The sequence below is a fragment of the Thunnus albacares genome, chromosome 15 (assembly GCF_914725855.1).
Source record: "Thunnus albacares chromosome 15, fThuAlb1.1, whole genome shotgun sequence".
In the NCBI taxonomy this organism is placed as follows: domain Eukaryota; kingdom Metazoa; phylum Chordata; class Actinopteri; order Scombriformes; family Scombridae; genus Thunnus; species Thunnus albacares.
The window spans coordinates 6,945,090-6,965,240 of NC_058120.1; the positions used below are offsets into that span (position 1 = coordinate 6,945,090).

At 40.5% G+C, this 20,151-nt stretch overlaps 1 protein-coding gene across 2 annotated transcripts in view; it reads right to left on the minus strand.

Moving 5' to 3' along the window:
- The window catches only part of sobpa (sine oculis binding protein homolog (Drosophila) a), a 46,044-nt gene extending 26,576 nt beyond the window's left edge, over nt 1-19,468 (minus strand). The window contains exons 1-4 of one of the 2 annotated variants that reach the window (XM_044375592.1): nt 18,930-19,468; nt 5,182-5,302; nt 4,490-4,699; nt 773-924 (exon numbers count right to left, since the gene is read on the minus strand). In XM_044375592.1, the coding sequence (XP_044231527.1) occupies nt 773-924; nt 4,490-4,699; nt 5,182-5,302; nt 18,930-19,025 (579 nt within the window). In that variant the 5' untranslated portion in view covers nt 19,026-19,468. The remainder of the gene's footprint in view (nt 1-772; nt 925-4,489; nt 4,700-5,181; nt 5,303-18,929) is intronic. The other variant, XM_044375591.1, reaches the window with a different exon arrangement.
- Nucleotides 19,469-20,151: the final 683 nt, after the last annotated feature.

Sequence of the window (20,151 nt, forward strand, 5' to 3'; positions counted from 1 at the left end):
AATACAAATAAATCAACAAGACAACACTTAACCAAAGTTGTTTTAGCTAACTAAATGTTAACTTCAACCAAAATGGTTTGCTTGCCTAAACTTAAAGAAATCATTTGACATTTTAGGAAATACGGCTATTCATTAAGAAATTTACACCACGTAACTCCCTGTAAAACCACAAATTGTCATTTACCTTACTGTTTGTGTGCAGATTAGACAAATGATATATAAAGTGTAAATTAGTGAGCTTTAGAGGAGTTGATAGGCAGACTTTTTACCTTTCAACAGACTCAAGCTAGCTGTTTTCTAGTGCTTCCAGTCTTCATACTAAGCTATGATAATCACCTCCTGGCTCCAGCTCTGATTGATACCATGAGATTGGTATCAATCTTCACATCTAACTCTTAAATAAACAGAGAATTTGCATATTTCCCAAATAACTGTCCAACTATTCATTTAAATGTTAGGACCTCTTTAGCTAATGAACAATATGACATATGGCATCATATCAAATTGACACTATTTTTACGATCGTTCACCACATGGTGACAATCAATAATTTCTTCATGTTAATTTTATGCATTTTTGAGAAAGTGTTGCCAGTTTTACATTTGAATATTTGAATCTACACCGACTTATACCAGCAGCAATGTTTCAATTTCCCCTTGGACTTCCCTGATGATGATCACATGTGCTTACCAGGAGAATTTTCACGGAACTGCAAAGCCTCTATAAGAAGTGACATTAAGTGTCTTGCTGATGATTAGAAGGAATTTCTTACCTTGTTTCTCTTAAAATAGGCTCTGCGGCAGGCGGCGAAGCACTTCTCACTGCAGAAACTCTTCAGCTCACTTCCCATGCTTAGAGAATAGCGTTTGACGCCAACCTTCTGGCACCAGGCGCACATGATCTGCACATTGGATGCATCTTCATCTAGAGAAAAACAGTCAGTGTTTAATTCAATGGGGAACAACTTCTTTTCTTTCCTACATTATCTCTTCTTACCCCACAGACTTTATCCATGCACCTTAAAGGATCATCCCAAATATTTTTTAAACTTGGGATTTATTTTATAAGTTTTTACATCAAACCTTTTTACATAGTATTTTTATTTGCCTCACTATAGTTTCACATGATCATTACTGGCTGGAAATAACTGGAGCAGTTAAAACTCCTAATGTCTTATGTTATGACCAATATTGACCTTGTGGTACATGCCTTGTACTTTGTTATCAAGGTCACACTGATCGTGATTACAAAATAAGCTTGAGCAAGAAGGATATCTATTAAATTATAAGTGCAAGTCCATGGCAGAGAATTTCAAGAAGCATGTAACAACTAGATGTATTAAAACACAAGGACTAAAGGCATTAACTCCACTGATTCAGCACAGCTGCTGGGCTGGTTAAATCCGCTCAAGATTCAAGCCACAAAACCACTGTAGGATTTATAATGATGCCCTGCCATGGGTAAATGCAGCAGAACCGGATGAGCCTGGGACATGGGAAGATGCCTATTTGTGGCTGTGCTCTGTGGTATTAGAGAACCTGAAGTGGACGCGAGGATATACTCTGATTATATTCACGCTGGAGAAGACTGACGTCCACACAGAAGGCTCAGACAAAAGGTATCATATCGTATGTGAACGAGGTTGCTGATGTGCATCGTCTGTGAGTGTATTCACTACACCAGGGTCACATAGACTTTCAAATAATTCTTGTAGTTTTCGTTAGCCAACATAAATGTCTGCTGGGTGGAGTTTGTGGCACAGAACAATGGAACAAAGAAAGTAGAGAGCTTGAATGAAGGTATTTGTGAAACAGTTCAGTTAACTTCCACTCACTCCACACACATTACAAAAACAATAAAAATGTATATGAAAGTATATGATTTTGCCTCCCTTTTTTCCCTGTATTCCAAATTGTTCATGATGAGGGCACTCCAGCCAGAAATAAATAGATACATAAATAAATTTACCCAGTAGCCCACAATGACAGACAAACACAGACAAGACCAACACTAGACATAGTTTGAGACACTTTGCCAGTAAAAGTCACGGTTATTTTGCAAAGGTTGGGGTTGCTAACAATGCACTAAATTGTGCAGTGATTGTAGACAGTTACTGTGTTAATTGGCCAAGTATAGAAAGTAAGTAAATAATAAATGGGGACAGTTAAAAAAAGAATCAAATGAGATAGTAACAATTGGCATTTAAAAAAATCCAATTATGAGTTTTTTTTTCAGCCACAATTTCTGATTGTGGCTGTGTGACAATTGCCTGTGCAATGATGTTGATGGAACTGTGCTTTTCTACCCTGTACTGGAATCAAATCCCACAGCTCAGCCTGTGTGGTCATTAAAGAGAAATGAATTGTATTTGTACTTCCTCAGGCATTTTTTCAAAAACAATTTGGGCAGTTAAGGAGGACTGCAATAGGTTGTCAATAAATTTATCTAGTAACTACTGTTTTTTAAATTTGTTTTTGTGCAAGAGTGTGGATTTATATCTCAGTCAGTGTGTCATTTGTTGAAATTCATGTCCTGTGTGAACCGGCAGACTTAAGTTCTCCTTACAAAGATTAAGACAATAAATTCCAAATAATAATAATAATAATCCAGATCTCTTCCATCTCCTCACATCTATATTTATCAAATCTACAGTTGACCTCCTTCCTTTAATTAAAACACATATTATTCTATAGTGTTACCCCCTAAAATCTAGAGAAACGTCTTCAAATCTAGTTCCTTGTTTAAACCTTGATTCAGTGGTATGTAGCTGCAGTACTGCTGTGTGGTCAGTGTGGGCAACAAATTATTTTAACAGACCCTCAGTGACAGTGAAATGCCTCCTCTGTGGTAAACTGCGACTGTTGGTGATGAGCTGCAGGCTTTTAGTGCCGTCGCTGTTGCAATGAGAGAGATCCTCCGAGATTCTCTCCAGTATCTCCCAATTATCACATTATGACTACGCGGGTGTGAGGGTGAAAAAACGCAGGCCCATTAGTCTTTCACCCCCGCTCACCTCCTCATCGCATGCTGGCCAGGCTTTTCACCTCTTGTTGAGCTTAATGGATCTACAGGGCCATCAGACTTTAAGTAAAGACTAACTCACAATTAAGGGAATAACTCCCTGGGGCCCTAAAGACAGCACGGTGGACCCAACATGCATATTTTATGTCTTTCCTCTGTTCTACTCTCCATCTCATTCCTATAGTCTCTCTGCCTTTGTGTGTCTTCCTATCTGGACTGCTGCCCACTGCAGATAACAGAAAACAGGAAAATAAGAATCACAGTTTTGCCAGACGAGTACCTTTTAAACTGACTGAGTGGGTGGATCTGGGTTTGTACATTGCTTGGAATAATGTATGTACCACAGCATAATGAACAGGATCGAAGTCAAGACATGAAATCATAATATCTTTCACAATATCTCAACATTTTCATACAAAGATACATCTTGAGGTGGAGTTGTTTATCGCCTTCCCACATCTGCCTGGCACCTCATAACAAGCCTATCTCAAAACATGCACATCTGCATGAGCAGGAAGAAACGCGGCAGTAATTATGCAGCCTCCATACTAAATGCCACCATCATCCACCGTACCTGCACCTCAAAAGGTCCTTTGTCGGATTTTGCGGGGCACATGAATAATTCAGCGCATGTGTGGGGGTTGGTGGTGTTGGGGGGCGAGTTGAAGGGGGTGTTGGCCGGGTGGTGGGTTGGTGCTGGGCTTTAAATGGGACCACACCATCTGTTTCCCCGCCTAGGCAGGGCCAATGGGGACTCCTCTTGGGCGATGCCAAGGCGGCTCGCTCCGTCCGCTGGGGCGTACCAACCTCCTGTGCCACAGCAGACGCAAGGGATAATGAAGCCCTCTGTCTGGCCGAGGAACGCGGACATTTTCCTCAGAGGTGGGGAGGGGAGGAGGGGTAATATTGACACTTGGGCAGGTGGAGGAAAACAAGGTGTACAGCAGGTAGCTAGCTCATTAGTCGCCTGTCCCTGCCTGATTTGGAGGCTTTCAGCCATTGCAAAGACAGAAAGTTGTCATGTTGCATAAACATTCAGTTTTCTTGCTGAGTGCTGGAGAATCAGCAAGTAGGTTTATACCTTCAATACAGTGTAATCTGCCTGGAGAACAGCTGTGGATGCAATCTATGACTTTTTTGCTTGTTGTGTGTTCTGACTGTGGAAATGTCTGCGTATGTGTGTGTGTGATTGTATTTGGGCATTTGGGCGAATACATCAGCAATCAGCAATGGAGGGAAAATAACCTTGATCTTTTTGGAAATTGAAAATGTAGCCTTGTGCAAAACACACAAATGGATAAGCACAAAACCACTGAAACTTTCTTTCTGGGCTGGTCTTCCTATTTGAGTACTTTTTGATACTGCTTTCTGCTGGCAATCAACATGTTTAAGTGTTTTCCAAACAAAAAGCTTCTTTTCAATTTATCTCCTGCATGTATCTTTCCAAAAAGGTGTCTGTGCTCCCTACCTGCAGGGGGCTTGATCAGTGGTGGGGGGATCATGGGGACAATGATGGGCAGGTTGCCATGTTCCTTGGTGCTAGGCGTGGAAGTGGACGGTGTGGTGGAGGGCTCTGTGACTCCGTTCCTGGAGGCTGGCAAAGACTGGGAGCTGTTGGCTCGATCCGGAGGGCCTTCGCTGCTCTCTGTTGAAGCTGGGATTTTTGGCAACAAGTTTTCTAGACGGGAGAAATTGAGGAAAATTAAGCTATTAAGTTACTTAACAACTGATGAGGTGCTGCTGCAGTCACTTCAAATCCTGCCATAAAGTAACAGCCTAACTTGCCTAAAATGTGACTCAATGGATCACTTTCACTACACTAGAAGCACAAGTGATGAAGCATGTCTATTTTTTTTACAGTGGGCTTAGACAGATTTATGTTTAAATCTCATCACTTATAGCAAGAGGCTGATTAATAAATACATTTTCAGTCATGTTCAACATATTCACAGCATCCATATGTCATGTTTCATGATTCATTCATGAGCAGTTAATATTTACACAAGTAAAGTACTCCTTATGCAGCACATGATCATATGCTGGATAATGAAGCAGTTGAGAATGTTGACTGCCAGGCCAGTCAGGCAAAAAATGCATCCGCTCATGTTCCTGTACAATGCCTTTTAATTAAGAAAAAAACACCATAATAGCATACTATACCTTTGAGAACAGAGATGTGCTGTGGCGTTTCCCCTATCTCTAGGTTGTCTGAATCTCTCAGCTCCACCTTGTCGTAGCCGTACCAGCCCAGCAGCTCATTCATTGTGTTCTCTGCAAAACTCTGCAACACAAAGAATTGGCTGGTTAGACTAACATAAAAGGTCTTTAAACAGGAATCACTCTGATTAAAAAGAAAGTGATGTAGACAGTATCAAACTTGAGTTGTAAATTATGCAATACAAGTAGCTGCATCACGCAGTGATGTGGGAAATATCAAATAGCAGCAAATTAAAGGTGAGGTGATTTCCACATGAAATATAAATGTTACCCAAACAAACATCTTAACATTTGGAACAGTACGCAGATGAATTAGATTTGAGAACACTCAAAAATGCGAACAACAAATTAAATGCAACAATTTGGTATTTTCACTGCATATGCTGCTCTTTTCCTGAAACTTGACTTTAAGACTAGCTCCTTTGATCTGTCCACAACACCACATTTCTTCAACTAATTAGGCAAAGATACTGAGAGACTCAAAATTTAAAGCTGTGCCTGAAGAAAACCACAATGTAGGTTTTTCTTCCAGGTCTCATAAGTAGTGGTAAACCTGATTGAGGCTAACTCCTGTCCAAACGCTGCAGTGTGCATCCAGCTGAACTAATGGTCCCACAATTAAATAGGAGGATTTTATCAGAGTGCAATAAAAAGAATCTTTGGGGTCTCCACTGGCATTGAAAAATACAGTTCTGGGGGTTTGAACAATATTTGGCTGCACTGCATGAGTTTGTTGTGGCTGACCCACTGTTGGGCAGCTGATTGTTAAAGCAATAGTTTGACATTTTGGGAAATATGCTTACATGCTTTCTTATCAAGAGTTAAATGAGTAGATTGAAACCACTTTCATGTCTGTCCATTCAATATAAAGCTGGAGCCAGGAGGCAGTTAGCCTTGCTTAGCATAAAGACTGGCCCAAAGCTCTGCCCAAAGGTAAAAAATACGCCTACCAGCACCTCCAAAGCTCACTAATGAACTCATTTATGAGCTATATGCTGTTTCGTTCTGTTTCCAGTCTTTATGCTAAGCTAAGCTAATTGCCTGTTGGCTCTAGCTTCATATTTAGCTTATAGACACAAGAGTGATATCAATGTCCTCATCTTACTCTCGACAAGAAAGTAAATATGCATGCTTCCCAAAATGATGAACGATTCCTTTAAGTAGTTTTCAATATTCAACTAATTAAATATCAAAGTAGATACATTACAAGACTGATAACAAGAGTGTATTTCAGTACACTAGTCCGTCATTGTAAAGAACCAATCACAACTCAGTAAAAACACTAATGGAGTTAAATAGTATCACAACTGTCACTATACAGTAAATAACACTTAAGTTAAGAAAACATCATTGTCCAATAAATATTAGCTGTCGTGTACCACAGTTGCTTGAATAGCATCGTACCATGTTATTGACCTTCATGCATTCAGGCATGGCAGTAATATCCCAACTTTCTCCAGCAGCACAGCAATGCAAAGTACTACACAGGCAGTTAGCGCAGATACAGTATATGAAAATAAATGCAACTCCATGCAGGTGAAACATTAAAATATTTCCTCCAGATAGCCTCTCACAACACACCAAATAACTGTACTGAAAACAAAAACCATAACCCTGCTAATGCACATGGCCCATTATTACCATACACCCCTCAGCTGGAATATTCCCACATGCATCGATTCACTGAACCCTAAACTACGGTAAAAGCTTCAGCTATCGTTTGACTCTAAAATGTACATGAAACTGTTCTTTCTGGAAACAAACTACAGCAGTACGTCTGTATATCTGTGTGATAAAATATTAGTCACAGGTCACTTAACTATCGGCTTAAAGGGAACACTGGTCCTCACTGCTCTGAAGAGATTTTTTTTCACCATTTTTGTTTCTAGTGAATAACATTTTCACAATTTATGATAAAAAAAAAATTCCGATATAATGATAAACACCTCAAGCTCAAATATGGACCAATCTAGCCTTAGATATGGGACGTGCCTGTCAATTAACGCACAGCAACAGCTTGTAGAATCATATTACAGGCTTGCAAGGACAAATGCTCTCACCGTGCAGCAATGTGCTGTATGTTGTCACAGAGATGAACCGCCTAGTCTTGCCATTGGTGGACTTCCTCGGCATCAAATTGACAAGACACGAGTCAGTTCATTATTTTACAGCCAGTCCCACTTTGCTCTGTACATTATCTCATCATGGCAGCAGCCGTCAGTCAATCTCATCTCAGCAGTTAAATGTAAATTACAAACAGCTCCTGTCGATATGTTAAAACCGAAGTGATCATGTCGGAGTGGTTCAGTGCCACCCAGCACATCTGACTCTTAGCTGATCCAAATTTGACAGCAAAATATAGACACACACATCAGCAGTGCAGTATGTACAATTGTTGTCTGAAGTTGACTTTAAACTGCCAACATGACTGTGTTCTGAGAGGAAAAGGGCAAAAAGCAAATTCAGATTGTAGACTAACCTCCCTCAAAGATTTCCTTCTTGTCACCACTGTAGAATCTCAGTAACAATTTACTTTACGTCCCCCTATTTCACATTTATAAGCAGTACATAAATAGCTAATAAATGGTTTATAACACACTATATATATAAGATATAAGTATTTATTAATGTAATTCCTGCAAAAACCTCTGTAGGCATCAATAAATGAAGTCTGGTATCTAAACTGATAATGAATAAGAATATAGTAAAATACAGTTGTAATAATATATTATGTCTTTATAGGAGATGTTATATTGTTAAAACATACTTACATTAATAAACTCTTAAAATTGTCCTTATATCTGCTTATAACTACATTACAATGTGTTATCAACCATTTATTAAATGTTCATATACTGCTTATACATGCTAAATAAGGTGACAGAGTAGTAGTAGTTTCATTAAAGCAAAGATGCTGGGGTGTCAAGTCTAACTGTTACATGTTCATAAAACATAATGAACATAACAGAAACATGACAATAAATGTAAAGGATAGTTACTCATAGTAATTATCCTTTACTTGCTTTCTCAATATCTGATAATTGCAACAAGTCCTCCAAATTAAACAACAAAATACATTAACTGTAACTTCCCTCCAGAACAACACATAGAAGCATCCAAGCAAATGATGTCTTAACAAACACATCTCTTCCATACTTTCACAGAAAACAGGATATCAGGTTCGACAGTAAGGGAGAAGGATGAGATGTCACACTTAATAAAAGATTTAGCATACACATTCAATTTAAAGCTGCTCTGGGTAACTTCATATGTTGGCAGAACAAGTTTGCAAACTATTTGAACTTTAACAGCCTGTATCTGTGTAAGGTGAAACAACCTCAGCACATTGTAAACAGCAGGTTCGTGTCCAGTGTTTCATACTAAAAGGAGAAAGAGAACAACTTTGTAGAGTCCAAATTTCTCTGGAGAGAGTGTTCAGTCACTGCTGGAGGCACTTCTGAAGTATTGATTGGTGATTTCCTGTGGGTGGAAAAGTGACCGCATCTGTAGCCAGAATTTAATTTGCGGCAAATAAAGTGAATCTACAAGGTCTCAGTCGAGGTAAAGGAGCCCCACAGTGAGATTTAGACTGATAAAACTGGTGTATTTTCACAGCCTTGTGCACCACTAAAAGAAAAAAAAAGAAAGCAATGGTTTGAATGGCTCATCATACATGCTAATACAATATGAGCTGGTGGACACTGAGTGTGGACTGTCCCTGTCTACATCCTTCAAACAACAGGTTGGTCCACTGACTCAATTACTTGACACAAATTCAATTGACAGAGCATCAAAACAAAGCACAGTTTGGATATTGCTTACACTGATATTACAATAATACAAGTGGGGCAGAACCCACACACACACACGCACAATCTTGGTTTCCAATGATTTCTACAACTCCTATTTTTCCGTGATGAAATGATTGGAATACATATTTCTTTGTCACAAAAAAACATTCTTGCATTTTAGTTCCTTTATAAATGTATCTTATCTTATCTTTATCTCTTGTCTTCTGCAAATATGACAAACTGACTGGGTCAGAAATATACATAAAGCAACTTGGATTATCAATTTTGGTGATGTAGAAAGTTGTGTGAGTCAAATTTCCTTTGTGACATGGCCTTTTAACTTCCTGTGAGTGATTATGACTAACTACAGCTGGTGACTTCTCTCAGCACATTTAAATAGAGCTTTTTTGATACACTTATCACACTCAGCCACAAACGCTACAATGGGAAAGTCTAAGGAGCTCAGCACTGATCTGAAAAAGCGGATCATTGACTCGAACAAGTCAAGAAAGTCACTTGGAGCCATTTCAAAGTAGCTACAGATCCCAGGATCCACTGTGCAAGTATAAAGTGCATGGCACAGTTGTGTCGCTGCCACGATCAGGAAGAAAACGCAAGCTATCACCTGCTGCTGAAAGGAAACTGGTCAGGATGGTCAAGAGTCAACCAAGAACACAGGTGTCAGTGTCCACAGTCAAGCGTGTTTTACATTGCCATGGGCTGAGAGGCTGCTGTGCAAGAAGGGAGCCCTTTCTCTAGACTGACGTTTGCTGCTGATCACATGGATCAAGAAATGGCCTTCTGGAAGAAAGTTCTGTCATCAGATGAAACAAAAATTGAGTTATTTGGCCACAATGACCAGAAATATTTTTGGAGAAGAAAAGGTGAGGCATTTAACCCCAAGAACACCATACCTACCGTCAAGCATGGTAGTGGTTGTATTGTGGTGCTCTGGGGGCTGTTTTGCTGCTTGTGGAACAAATGCTTTACAGAAAGTAAATAGAATAATGAAGAAGGAGGATTACTTCCAAATTTTTCAGGAAAACCTAACATCAACAGCCAGAAGGTTGGGTCTAGGACACAGGTGGGTGTTCCAACAGGACAATGATCCCAACACACATCAAAAGTGGTAAAGGAAGGGCTAAATCAGGCTAGAATTAATGTTTTAGAATGGCCTTCCCAAAGTTCTGACTAAAACCCCATTCAGAACATGCGGACTGTGCTGTAGAAACAAGTCTGTGTCAGAAAGTTGAACTGCACCAATTCTATCTTGAGGAGTGGTCAAAGATTGAACCAGAAGCTTGCCAGAAGCTTGTGGATGGCAACCAAAAGCATCTATGTGAGGTGACCCAAGGGACATTTAACCAAATATTAGCATTGTTGTATGTATACCAGCAGATTTGGTGACATTTTCAGAGGACCCATAAAAGAACCAATATGCATGAGTTTTTTCGGTGACAAAAAGTATGTGTTCCAATCATTCCATCACAGAAAAATAAGAGTTGTTGATATTATTGGAAATTCAACACTGTCATGACATACAGATTCTTTAAACTTTATGTAAACTTTTGACCACAACTGTATCTCTTCACATATTTGAGACACTGTGGCACAGTATAGGAATGACAGAGGCAGATTTCCTCCTGTTTAATCAGTACATTCGCTCTGTTTCTAAGCATTTTAAAGAGATTTATTGTGTTGTATTTCTGTCTCAGAGAAGTAGTGCTGCTCTAGGATCAGTTTTGCCACCGTTGTGCTTTGTTCATACAGAGCATATACTTTCTGCTATTCTGTGCAGAAGTTAATTTTTGCCACACTTGGTGGGAGGGCTTGGTCTAAATGCTGGGAAGGCATTATTAATGAAGAATGACAGGAGCTATTGATCTGTCTGATATGAAATACCACTGTGGTGGGGTGGTCAATGGGTAAAGGTGCAGGGCGCTGTTTCGAGTCAATGACAGGTGAAGTCAAAGCACCGTTACGGTGATGAGAAACACCATGCATGCACAGAATGTATCTGCAGGAGCATTTTAGTGTATAGCATGCAAACTTTACATATCTAGAACCTTTAAAAGGCGAGCAAGTTCTAATTTGCTAGTTTTTGTTTCTACTATACATGAAAAATTAGACAGTGTCATCAGCCAACAATTTTAGCAATCATTACAGTAATTTAAGTCTTATCCAAACACTTATCATCTCAGCTTTTTGTCAATGTTTCAGTTTCCGTTTTTTTCCATTGAAGATTTTAAATTGGTAGCTAAAGCAATGAAGGCTGTTAATGAGGACAGCTCATGTTTGCAGATGTAACAAAATTTCTGTTTGAACAATGATGAGTGACAGCAGTGCTTGCTCTGCCTGAAGGTTCCTGGACGTCAGATTCAGTACCACTTTCTGAGCACAGCTAAAGTTGGGTTCTGACAGCTATATACACAACCATATGAACACTCCATGAGGATGTTTTTTCATAGTATTTTGCATCGCCTTAAGTTATAAATGAAATGGCATTTTTCTTTTAAATTAAGGAGACATTTTGGTTGCTGTCCTTTCTGTGTGGACTTCGGCACCAAGATATCCCAGATCTTCCAGATTTTACATACATGCCGGTCAGATGAACTAGAAACGGTAAATATACTGAGCGCAAGTGATCTTGATTCTTAATAGAATTAAAATTATTCAGGTAAACAAAATAAGCTGAGAGGCTGAAAATCTCCTGAGTTTTCTGGTACAATTTCAGTCCTTTCCCCATTAACAAACAATAATCAATATGTAACAATTAAACAAAAAGTGACAGTGCCCGACAGACTGCACCCATTGGCAAGCACAACTGCAGCAATTAGCGCCAACAGCAAGAGAAAATCCTCCTTTTGAACATGTCTGTGAAGATTCTCAGTGATCCAGGTCATGGTTATCCAAGGAGGGTTTGGTACAAAGCAGCGGTGTGCACAGCTCCAAGTCTTAAACAGAGTATTGGGTGCATGGTTGTGGTAAAGATGAAACAAACAAATCACCAGCACTCATGGATCTATCTTCTTATTGTTTTTAATTGTGGACAGAAACGGACGCGATTCAGCCAGAAGCCACACTGATGATGGCTCTGATTTTATCCAAGAAAGCTTGAATCAAGGATAACTGGACTTGATGGTAGATACTTGAGGACATTTCGCCCCTCATCCAAAGGGCTTCTTCAGTTCTAACTGACTGGTGGGGATTCAGGAGAAGCTAGGAGTTATCAGAACCCTGCACCACCGAGATGATAGTGTACCAAGAGAAGGAGCACCTAAAGGAGGCCCTTAAAGCTTGTGGATACCCCAACTGGACCTTTGAGAAAACAGCCACAAGAGTCAGGAAGAACACCAACACTGCAGATGATGAAGAAAACAGCCACAAGAGTCAGGAAGAACACCAACACTGCAGATGATGAAGAAAAGAAGAATAAATGCAACATCATTATTCCATACGTGTCTGGAGTATCTGAGAAACTCTGGAGGATTTTCAACAAACACCGCATCCCTGTGATTTTCAAACCAAGCAACATGCTAAGACAGAAACTGGTCCACCAAAGACCACATACCCGAACACAAGAAAAGCAATCTAGGGTATGCTATCCAATGCAGTGAGGAATACACAGACTTGTATATCAGGGAAACTAAACAGCCATTAAACAAACACATGTCTCAACACAGGAGGGCCAATTCCTAAGGCCAAGACGCAGCAGTTTACCTGCAGCTGAAAAATAAAGTAAACTCTTTCGAGGACAACAACATACATATTTTCGATAGGGAGGACAGATGGTTTGAAACAGGATTGAAGGAGGCTATCTATGTCAAATTGGAGAAACCATCTCTCAACATCTCAACATGTCAACACCACTTATCCCCCACCTACAATGCTGTCCTTTTCTCAACATCCCTTAACAACAACTCACATTTGGCCTCTGGTGACGACTGTTGTTTACACTTGGCCTCAGGTGACTCCAATGACTCTAACAACTGTCATTACAACAACCAGGAACACTAACGAACCAAGTGGTATCAATGGCCTTGATAATGACCCCACAAAGGTTAAATACCTTGGACTCCGTTCTAGTCAGTTAGAACTGAAAAAGCCCCTTGGATGAGAGGTGAAACATCTTCAAGTATCTACAACCAAGTCCAGTTGTCCTCCATTCAACCCTTCTTGGATTCCTTTTGAACAAATGAGTTGGGGCATAACCAAACCTGAATGTACTCCTAAGTAAAACGGATGTAGCGGTAAAATAACCACATCATGGAGACAAAAACACAGCATCTCTCTGTGTCTCTCATTCCCTCCTACCATCCTGTCCTCTGCGTCACCCTACTACTTTGAGAAAGTGGGAGTATTATTAAGAGTGGAATCTAATCCTGGTTGGCGGCTCATCAAAGCAGCGGCACCAACATTGGATCTGGTGAGCTGGGGAGGAAGAGGCGTTGGAGGCTCAGCAGCAGCCACAGATGTCTATATGTTATACTGGATGTATAGTCTTTTCATCAGACCTAACAAAAAATCTGTTTATCTGCTTTATTCATCCCAGAGGCTTCTGAGAGCCTCTAACAGAACAGAGGTCAACTAGAAGTGCAACTTATGATTTAAGATTTTTAGTGGGCAATGACTAGCTAAAATGCATGGCCCTGGAATGGTGTATTCAGTTGGTTGGTCCATCAATCTGTGCACAACACTTTGGTCCAAAGCACAATATCTTGACAACTACATGAAATTTGGAATGGATAACCATGACCTGCAATGGATGATGCCTAATGATGTTGTTGACCTTTTGTGGAGCAAAAGTTTTGTGTTTTGGTGACTTCCACAATTTTTTTTAATATAATGCCACTATCAGACCAATATATCCACAAGTGCACAATACATATCCAAATCTAATGAAGAGGTGGTCTTGAAGTTTGCTAAGCTATGAAATTTACTGAGCACATACTTTCCCCCACAGGGATAAACCCTTTAGATGTCAATGGGACCATGGTCTTTCTAGGATCTGTGAGGTCAGTCAATGCAAAAAGTCATTTTGTTTTTAGCCATGCTAGCATTGTTGGTCCAGACTGAAATATCTTGACAACTACTGCATAGATTGACATGAAATTTTGTACAGACATTCATGGTCCCCAGACGATGATTCCTAAAGACTTCGGTGATCCCCTGACTTTTCTTATAGCACCACCAGCAGTTCAAAGTTTTCATTTTCCAGTGAAATATCTCAACATCTACAAGATGGATTACCACAAAATTTGATTCAAATATCCATGGTGCCCAGATGATGAATTGTAATAACTTTGGTGATCCCCTGACCATTCATCTAGCACCACCATCAGGTCAAAATTATTATTTTGTCGTGTACATTTTTGTAAATTAATTTAATTTATGACCAAACACAAAACTAATGTCATACCCATCACCCTCAGCTATACTTTGTGTTTAGTGGTAATTAGCAAACATGAGTATGCTAACAAGCTAAACTAAGATGGTGAACATGGTAAACATTATACCTGCTAAACATCAGAATGCTACGCTTGTCATTGTGAGCTTTTTGTCATGCTTAAGTTTAAGTTTAAGCATTTAGCTCAAAGCAAAGTTGTCCCTAAGTACAACACAGAGAATCTGATCTATTCTTTTGAAACAAACTGATGGAAACTTAATTAGCATTTTCGTGGAATGAGGCACAGCTGCAGACAGCAGACTGTCACCTCTGAGTGACCAATTCGTTGCTGTACACCTTCATCCGCTGTGATCTAAATATATCAGGGCTTAAATAAATTGTACATTTACAAAGCTCATTATAATCAGATTTTGGTGACACTGTTTACAGAGGTATTGAATCAACTTCATAATCATTCTGAAGTCTGTTTGTGGCTCTGTTCAATTGCATTGTACAGTATAATGTGGAAATATGTTGACCAACCCCATATATGTAAGTACTGGATTAAACTGGATATAATGTAGCTTAGTGTACCTAATAAACAGGCATCACAGAGTGTGCATAGTGTGGTCTTTTATGATTACATACAATGAAGACTAAATTGCCATTAGCTTTGAAATGCCTCTTCCTTTTCTGCTGCCTTTCTTGTGCACTATTGGTTAGAGCTCTGTAATGATGGTGATATTCTTGGTGTACTACACAGCCAAAAATAACATTTCTAATATTCCTGTTGTGCCTGACCAGGAGCGGAAACCTTCAGCAAGAGCAAACCCACCTCTCCCCCCTTAGCATCAGTCAGAACACAATTTGAGACAAGATGGTGGTTTTAGAGAGCCTCTGCCCTCTAGTGAGTTTACATTAAAATTTGCAGGATAATTAGTGGTGTAGTGGACAATACTCTTCTGATACCTTCAGTGCAGACGCAGCTCACAAGCTGGCACTTCTCTACCATATTTTCAGCAGCAAATAATGATAAAAATACATTTATAATCCTGGTTCACCACAGTCTTCCCCCTTGTTCCCCTCCAGTAAGACCCGGACACAGCCAGTAGGGCTTGTGGTAATGATGATGGTGGGAATTGGATACCTTGCGGGTAGAAACCAGAGCAGGTCACAGTACACCGTGATAAAATTCCTGAATCCACACGCCAAGTTTCCCTTTGCTGATCCCTCCTCCTCTTCCTCCTTCTCCACTTTTCCACTCCCCTGCTCCCTCTCTCCTCCTCTGCCTCTCCCTCTCCTCTGCTTTCATTTCCCTCTACTTTCCTTGATATGTGATCCAGCGGAGACGCTCAGGTTACAGTTTTTACAGCTTAGCCAGCCCAGTGCTGTATACATTCCTTTCTCCCCTGTTCTTACCCCACTCTCCAGCCTCTCCTATCCCCTCCATGCCCACTCCTCCTTCTCCTTGATTACTCACCGGGGCTTATTTTACCGTGGCACACATTAAGCAGCCAGATGAAGGAAACACTGTCAGCCTGTTTGGTTTTTCAGAGGAGTATGATCCCTCACAAGGGCACATTGTGTGTCTGTCTGTGTGTGCGTGTGTTTTTTCCTCCAGCTTTAGGCTGAAATATTGAAGATGAGAGAGTGTAAAACAGAGAAGGGAACAAACTTGGTGTTTTTGTTCTGAACACTTGGAAGGGACAAATTTGAGAGTTTTCTACAGCAAATCAATACATTAAACTTCATTTAACGGATTTACTGCTATCATCATGCAACCATGCTATAACATTATTTTTTGCAACTCTGCAGGTTGTAATGCATGGTCCAGGTTTACAGTTTGATTTGCAAGCAACTCATGTTATGACATATCAAATGCATCTGTAATTTTTCAGCATGATTCCACTCAATTGTCACAATAACAACATTTGTATTGAAACAGACGCTACACCTATTTTCTGCTCTGACATTAAATTGCAGGTGTAACCTTCTATCTCTGGATCAGTGTTTCCTAAATTAACTTTGTAGACTGCAGCTTGTGTGTGTGTGTGTGTATGTGTGTGTGCGTGTCTATATGCACAACGGGAGATGAAATTCAAGGTTGCACAATGAGCTACAATCGAACTTGTTTAGCCTTTGAAAGTGTTTTGACACCTTAACCACATCTGCTGCTCCATTCAGTATAGCTTCCTCTGGTATTGATGGAGATACTGGAGTTGTCATGGGAGAGTGTTGTTTTTCCCTACAGACCATCAATACAACACTGTATCAACTGAAGGTGATTTTTTTTACATTTTGTATTCACATATCGAAAAAATCCACAAGCTACTGGCATTTTGATTTGGTCAGGTACATTTTTAAGTCCGAAAAATCTGAATCATTTGACTGATTGCCGTTATAGGGTTAATTACAGTTACCATACTGTAGCTACAAATTAAACTGATGACGAATTAAACTGCTTTCATCAGCTGACATGTTTAACTGACAGGTCTGCTCTCCAAAACATATCATGAGAGGTGGCAATTCACTGAACCCTACAAGATGGCCCGTGTCCCAACATCTGCAAACAAAATATAATTTCTGACTGATGACTGACATCATATAATTACTTGGTCAGTGTGTTAAATTATCCAAAAAAAATCACATCTAATGTGATTTTTCACACTGTGACTCTAAATATCACTATATTTGCCTGATATTTGAATTCTATTGCAATAGTAAAATGACTAAATTAAATGTGGGCTTATGCTAAAACGTGGCAAGACAATACTTCACTGTGCCGAAATGATGCTCGTAAATATCTTTTCAATTTTAAATGCTCCTCTGAGACTTATTCAAGGAGCTTCCTCACCTCGTAAGAAAAGACCAAATCTCTCAATTAAGATACCTTGCCTGACATCCCCCAACCCCCCCCACCCCCCGCATCCCTGTCAGTCTCCCCTCTGTCATCAGGACCAGACAGCAGCAGGATGGGTTAAATGTATTCCTTCACAAACTGAAGAACGTGACAAATGTTTTTTAATTTTATCAAGGAATATTTCCAGTTTAACAAGAGATTCTCTCACTGAATTAACTCATCTTTCTCTAGATCTCCAATGCATTTTTAACTAACAAGCAATTAAGACTAAAAGAAGGCATGCATCAACTAAGTGAAGCACACAAGGAAAATATCTAAACCCAGTAGCTTACACTGCTGAAAAATAGATTTTTAATATGCTACATTATCATGCAACATTGTTGCAGTTTAACGCCTGTTCCTTGTTGCTCTATAATAATAATAAATGCTTCTTTGGCAGCTGAACTCACAAACAAAGCATCTAGATTGTATCAATAAAACGAACATTATTTTTTCCTCTTTACAGTAAAGGAGAGGAAGCTGTTACACATGAACGCGTCTGGTATTTTGGATGGGTCTAAATACAAGAAGGCTTTATCCCAGGGTTGTTTCAGGACTCGCACAGAGCCAGCACCCTTGCGTTTTCTCAAAGAGCCCAAAATCACCATTTACACAATTATTCTAGGTATCACCTGCATATCCATCCAGAGAGGCTAAATCACTGAGTGCATTTGTGTCTTCAGCCAAATGTGTACAAACAATGACGAGATGTAGACAAAGCGGACACACAGCCTGCCTCACACACACACACACACACACACACACACACACACATGCCAGGGACACTTTCTTTCTCCACAATGAACCGCACGGAGCTCAGGGCTCAGATACCACAGTGTGCACCGAGCAAAAAAAAAAAAAGAAAAAAAAAACACGAATAGAAACAACGTGTGGGTGAATATTGGGATAAAGCTGTGCAGGCCGAACACAGCAGACAATGTGCTCTTGTCGAGTGCGTAAAGCTCACAGACGCACATCTGGATCACACGCCTCTGGGCAGCTGGGCAACACACACACACACACACACATACATAAACACACACACCTCGACTCAGAGGCAAACCCACTCAGTCGACATGGACCCGCAAAAGCATCGTGGATAGGCGAGTGTTCCCCCATTGATTTATACTAATTATACAGACTGGCTGCTCTCCGTTGCGCCGTAGTGTAATAGTATTAATAGTAATAGTAGAGGCACTGTTGACGCCTTCACTGACGCACTGGATTTTCCATTAACTCTGGGTAAGCCATGAAAGGCAGGGCACACAAACGGCGAAAATATGACATGTAGCGACAGGAACGCACACTATGTTCTTCATTGATTAAAAACTTACTAGAAGAATAGTAGCAGTGAATGAGTGCCGCATCCATTGTGCAAAGCGGTATTGGCTGGGTGCGCTGCTGAGACTGGCATTCAGCGTGCATATGACAATAGAACTTGGGTAAAAAAAAATCATAAATCAAAGTTTGACTATCATGCAACCAATTGCACTTGAGTGTATCATCTATTTTCACTGAGGACGCCTGGTTAGTGCTTCAACAGACATGCATGCTCCTCACAACCACTCTGTTTCCACGCGTAATCACATGCAGCTGGGCACAGACCCCCTTTTACCTTCATCTCTTCATTTATTTCCCTTTTCACTGGGTGAGCTGGTTTTCGGCTCCTTTTATTTTCCGGAGGTCTGCCCTCTTTTTCCATCTCTGCCATGTTTTCTCTGTGATACTTCTGTCAATATTTGCGGTGAGGAGGGGAGATGAGGGGGTGAGAGGCAGCGGCAGCTGTTTACAGTCGCCAGACGGCGGATGTCTTGCAGCTTTTCAGCGGCCCGTGTGACGCTGGTGATGCCGCCGAGGGCTTGCGGTGCCCGGCTAAGTCAGCCATCTTCTGCCCGTATCCTCCACCGTCCGTGCGCCAGTGGTGAGCCGCCTCTGTGAGTCAAAGGAGAGGTTGAGTGAGGGGAAAAAACGAGACAGGGGGAGGGGCGTCCACTGAAACATTATATGACGCGTTGATGATCAGAGGTAGGCTATTTCTTCTCGCTTTCCCATGGAGTGCAATCAGAGCAGTCACATCCACTTAGCGCTGCTCCCTCATGGTGACAGTATGCAAGCAGCAAACAGGTGCCCACACACAGCAAGTGCCCACATTGTTCTTCAGGGGAGTGTTACAACCTACTTGTGTTGGCCATAATGAAATGTGGTACTTCTATTAGTTACAGACTCCAATGCTTCATTCATTGCAAACTCAGAGACAGCCACCAGCCTTGAAGTTCCAGTGTGTTAAGTTGCATTTAGTTGACAGTCTCAACCAGAGCAGTTGTGCAGGTGTAGTGCCTTGCTCAGGGACACTTCAGTAGGTCAGTGGAGTTTCCAGTAATGAAAACATGGCTTCTTTTATCTTGCAAAGAGAAAATAATAGTGGTAAGTCAGGGGCATCTGGAGCACATGCATAACGATGGCAACTGGGAAAAAGAAAATGCGTGGTCCAAACAAGACAAGTGCGGTCTAAAACAAATCGTTTGTCACAATAAGGTGAAGGTGCAACATTTTCTCTCAAAACCAAAGTACACTTTTTTTTAGCTGTGTTGATTTGGTAATGAATGCACCATTAAGTTTCCATTTTGAGAGTGTTGCTTCTTTTTCTGTTGCTTCTTGCTTTTTTTCCAAGCTGTAAAAATGTGAATGGTGCAAATAAGCCGACAGGTGTGTCCGTTTCCTTTTTAGTACCATACTTGCATTCAAGTCTGGTGAGAACTGACTATTAACATCTATCCTATTAAACATACAGGGATCCCACAGTTCAGTTTTGTCATTATCTGACACTTGCAAGAGAA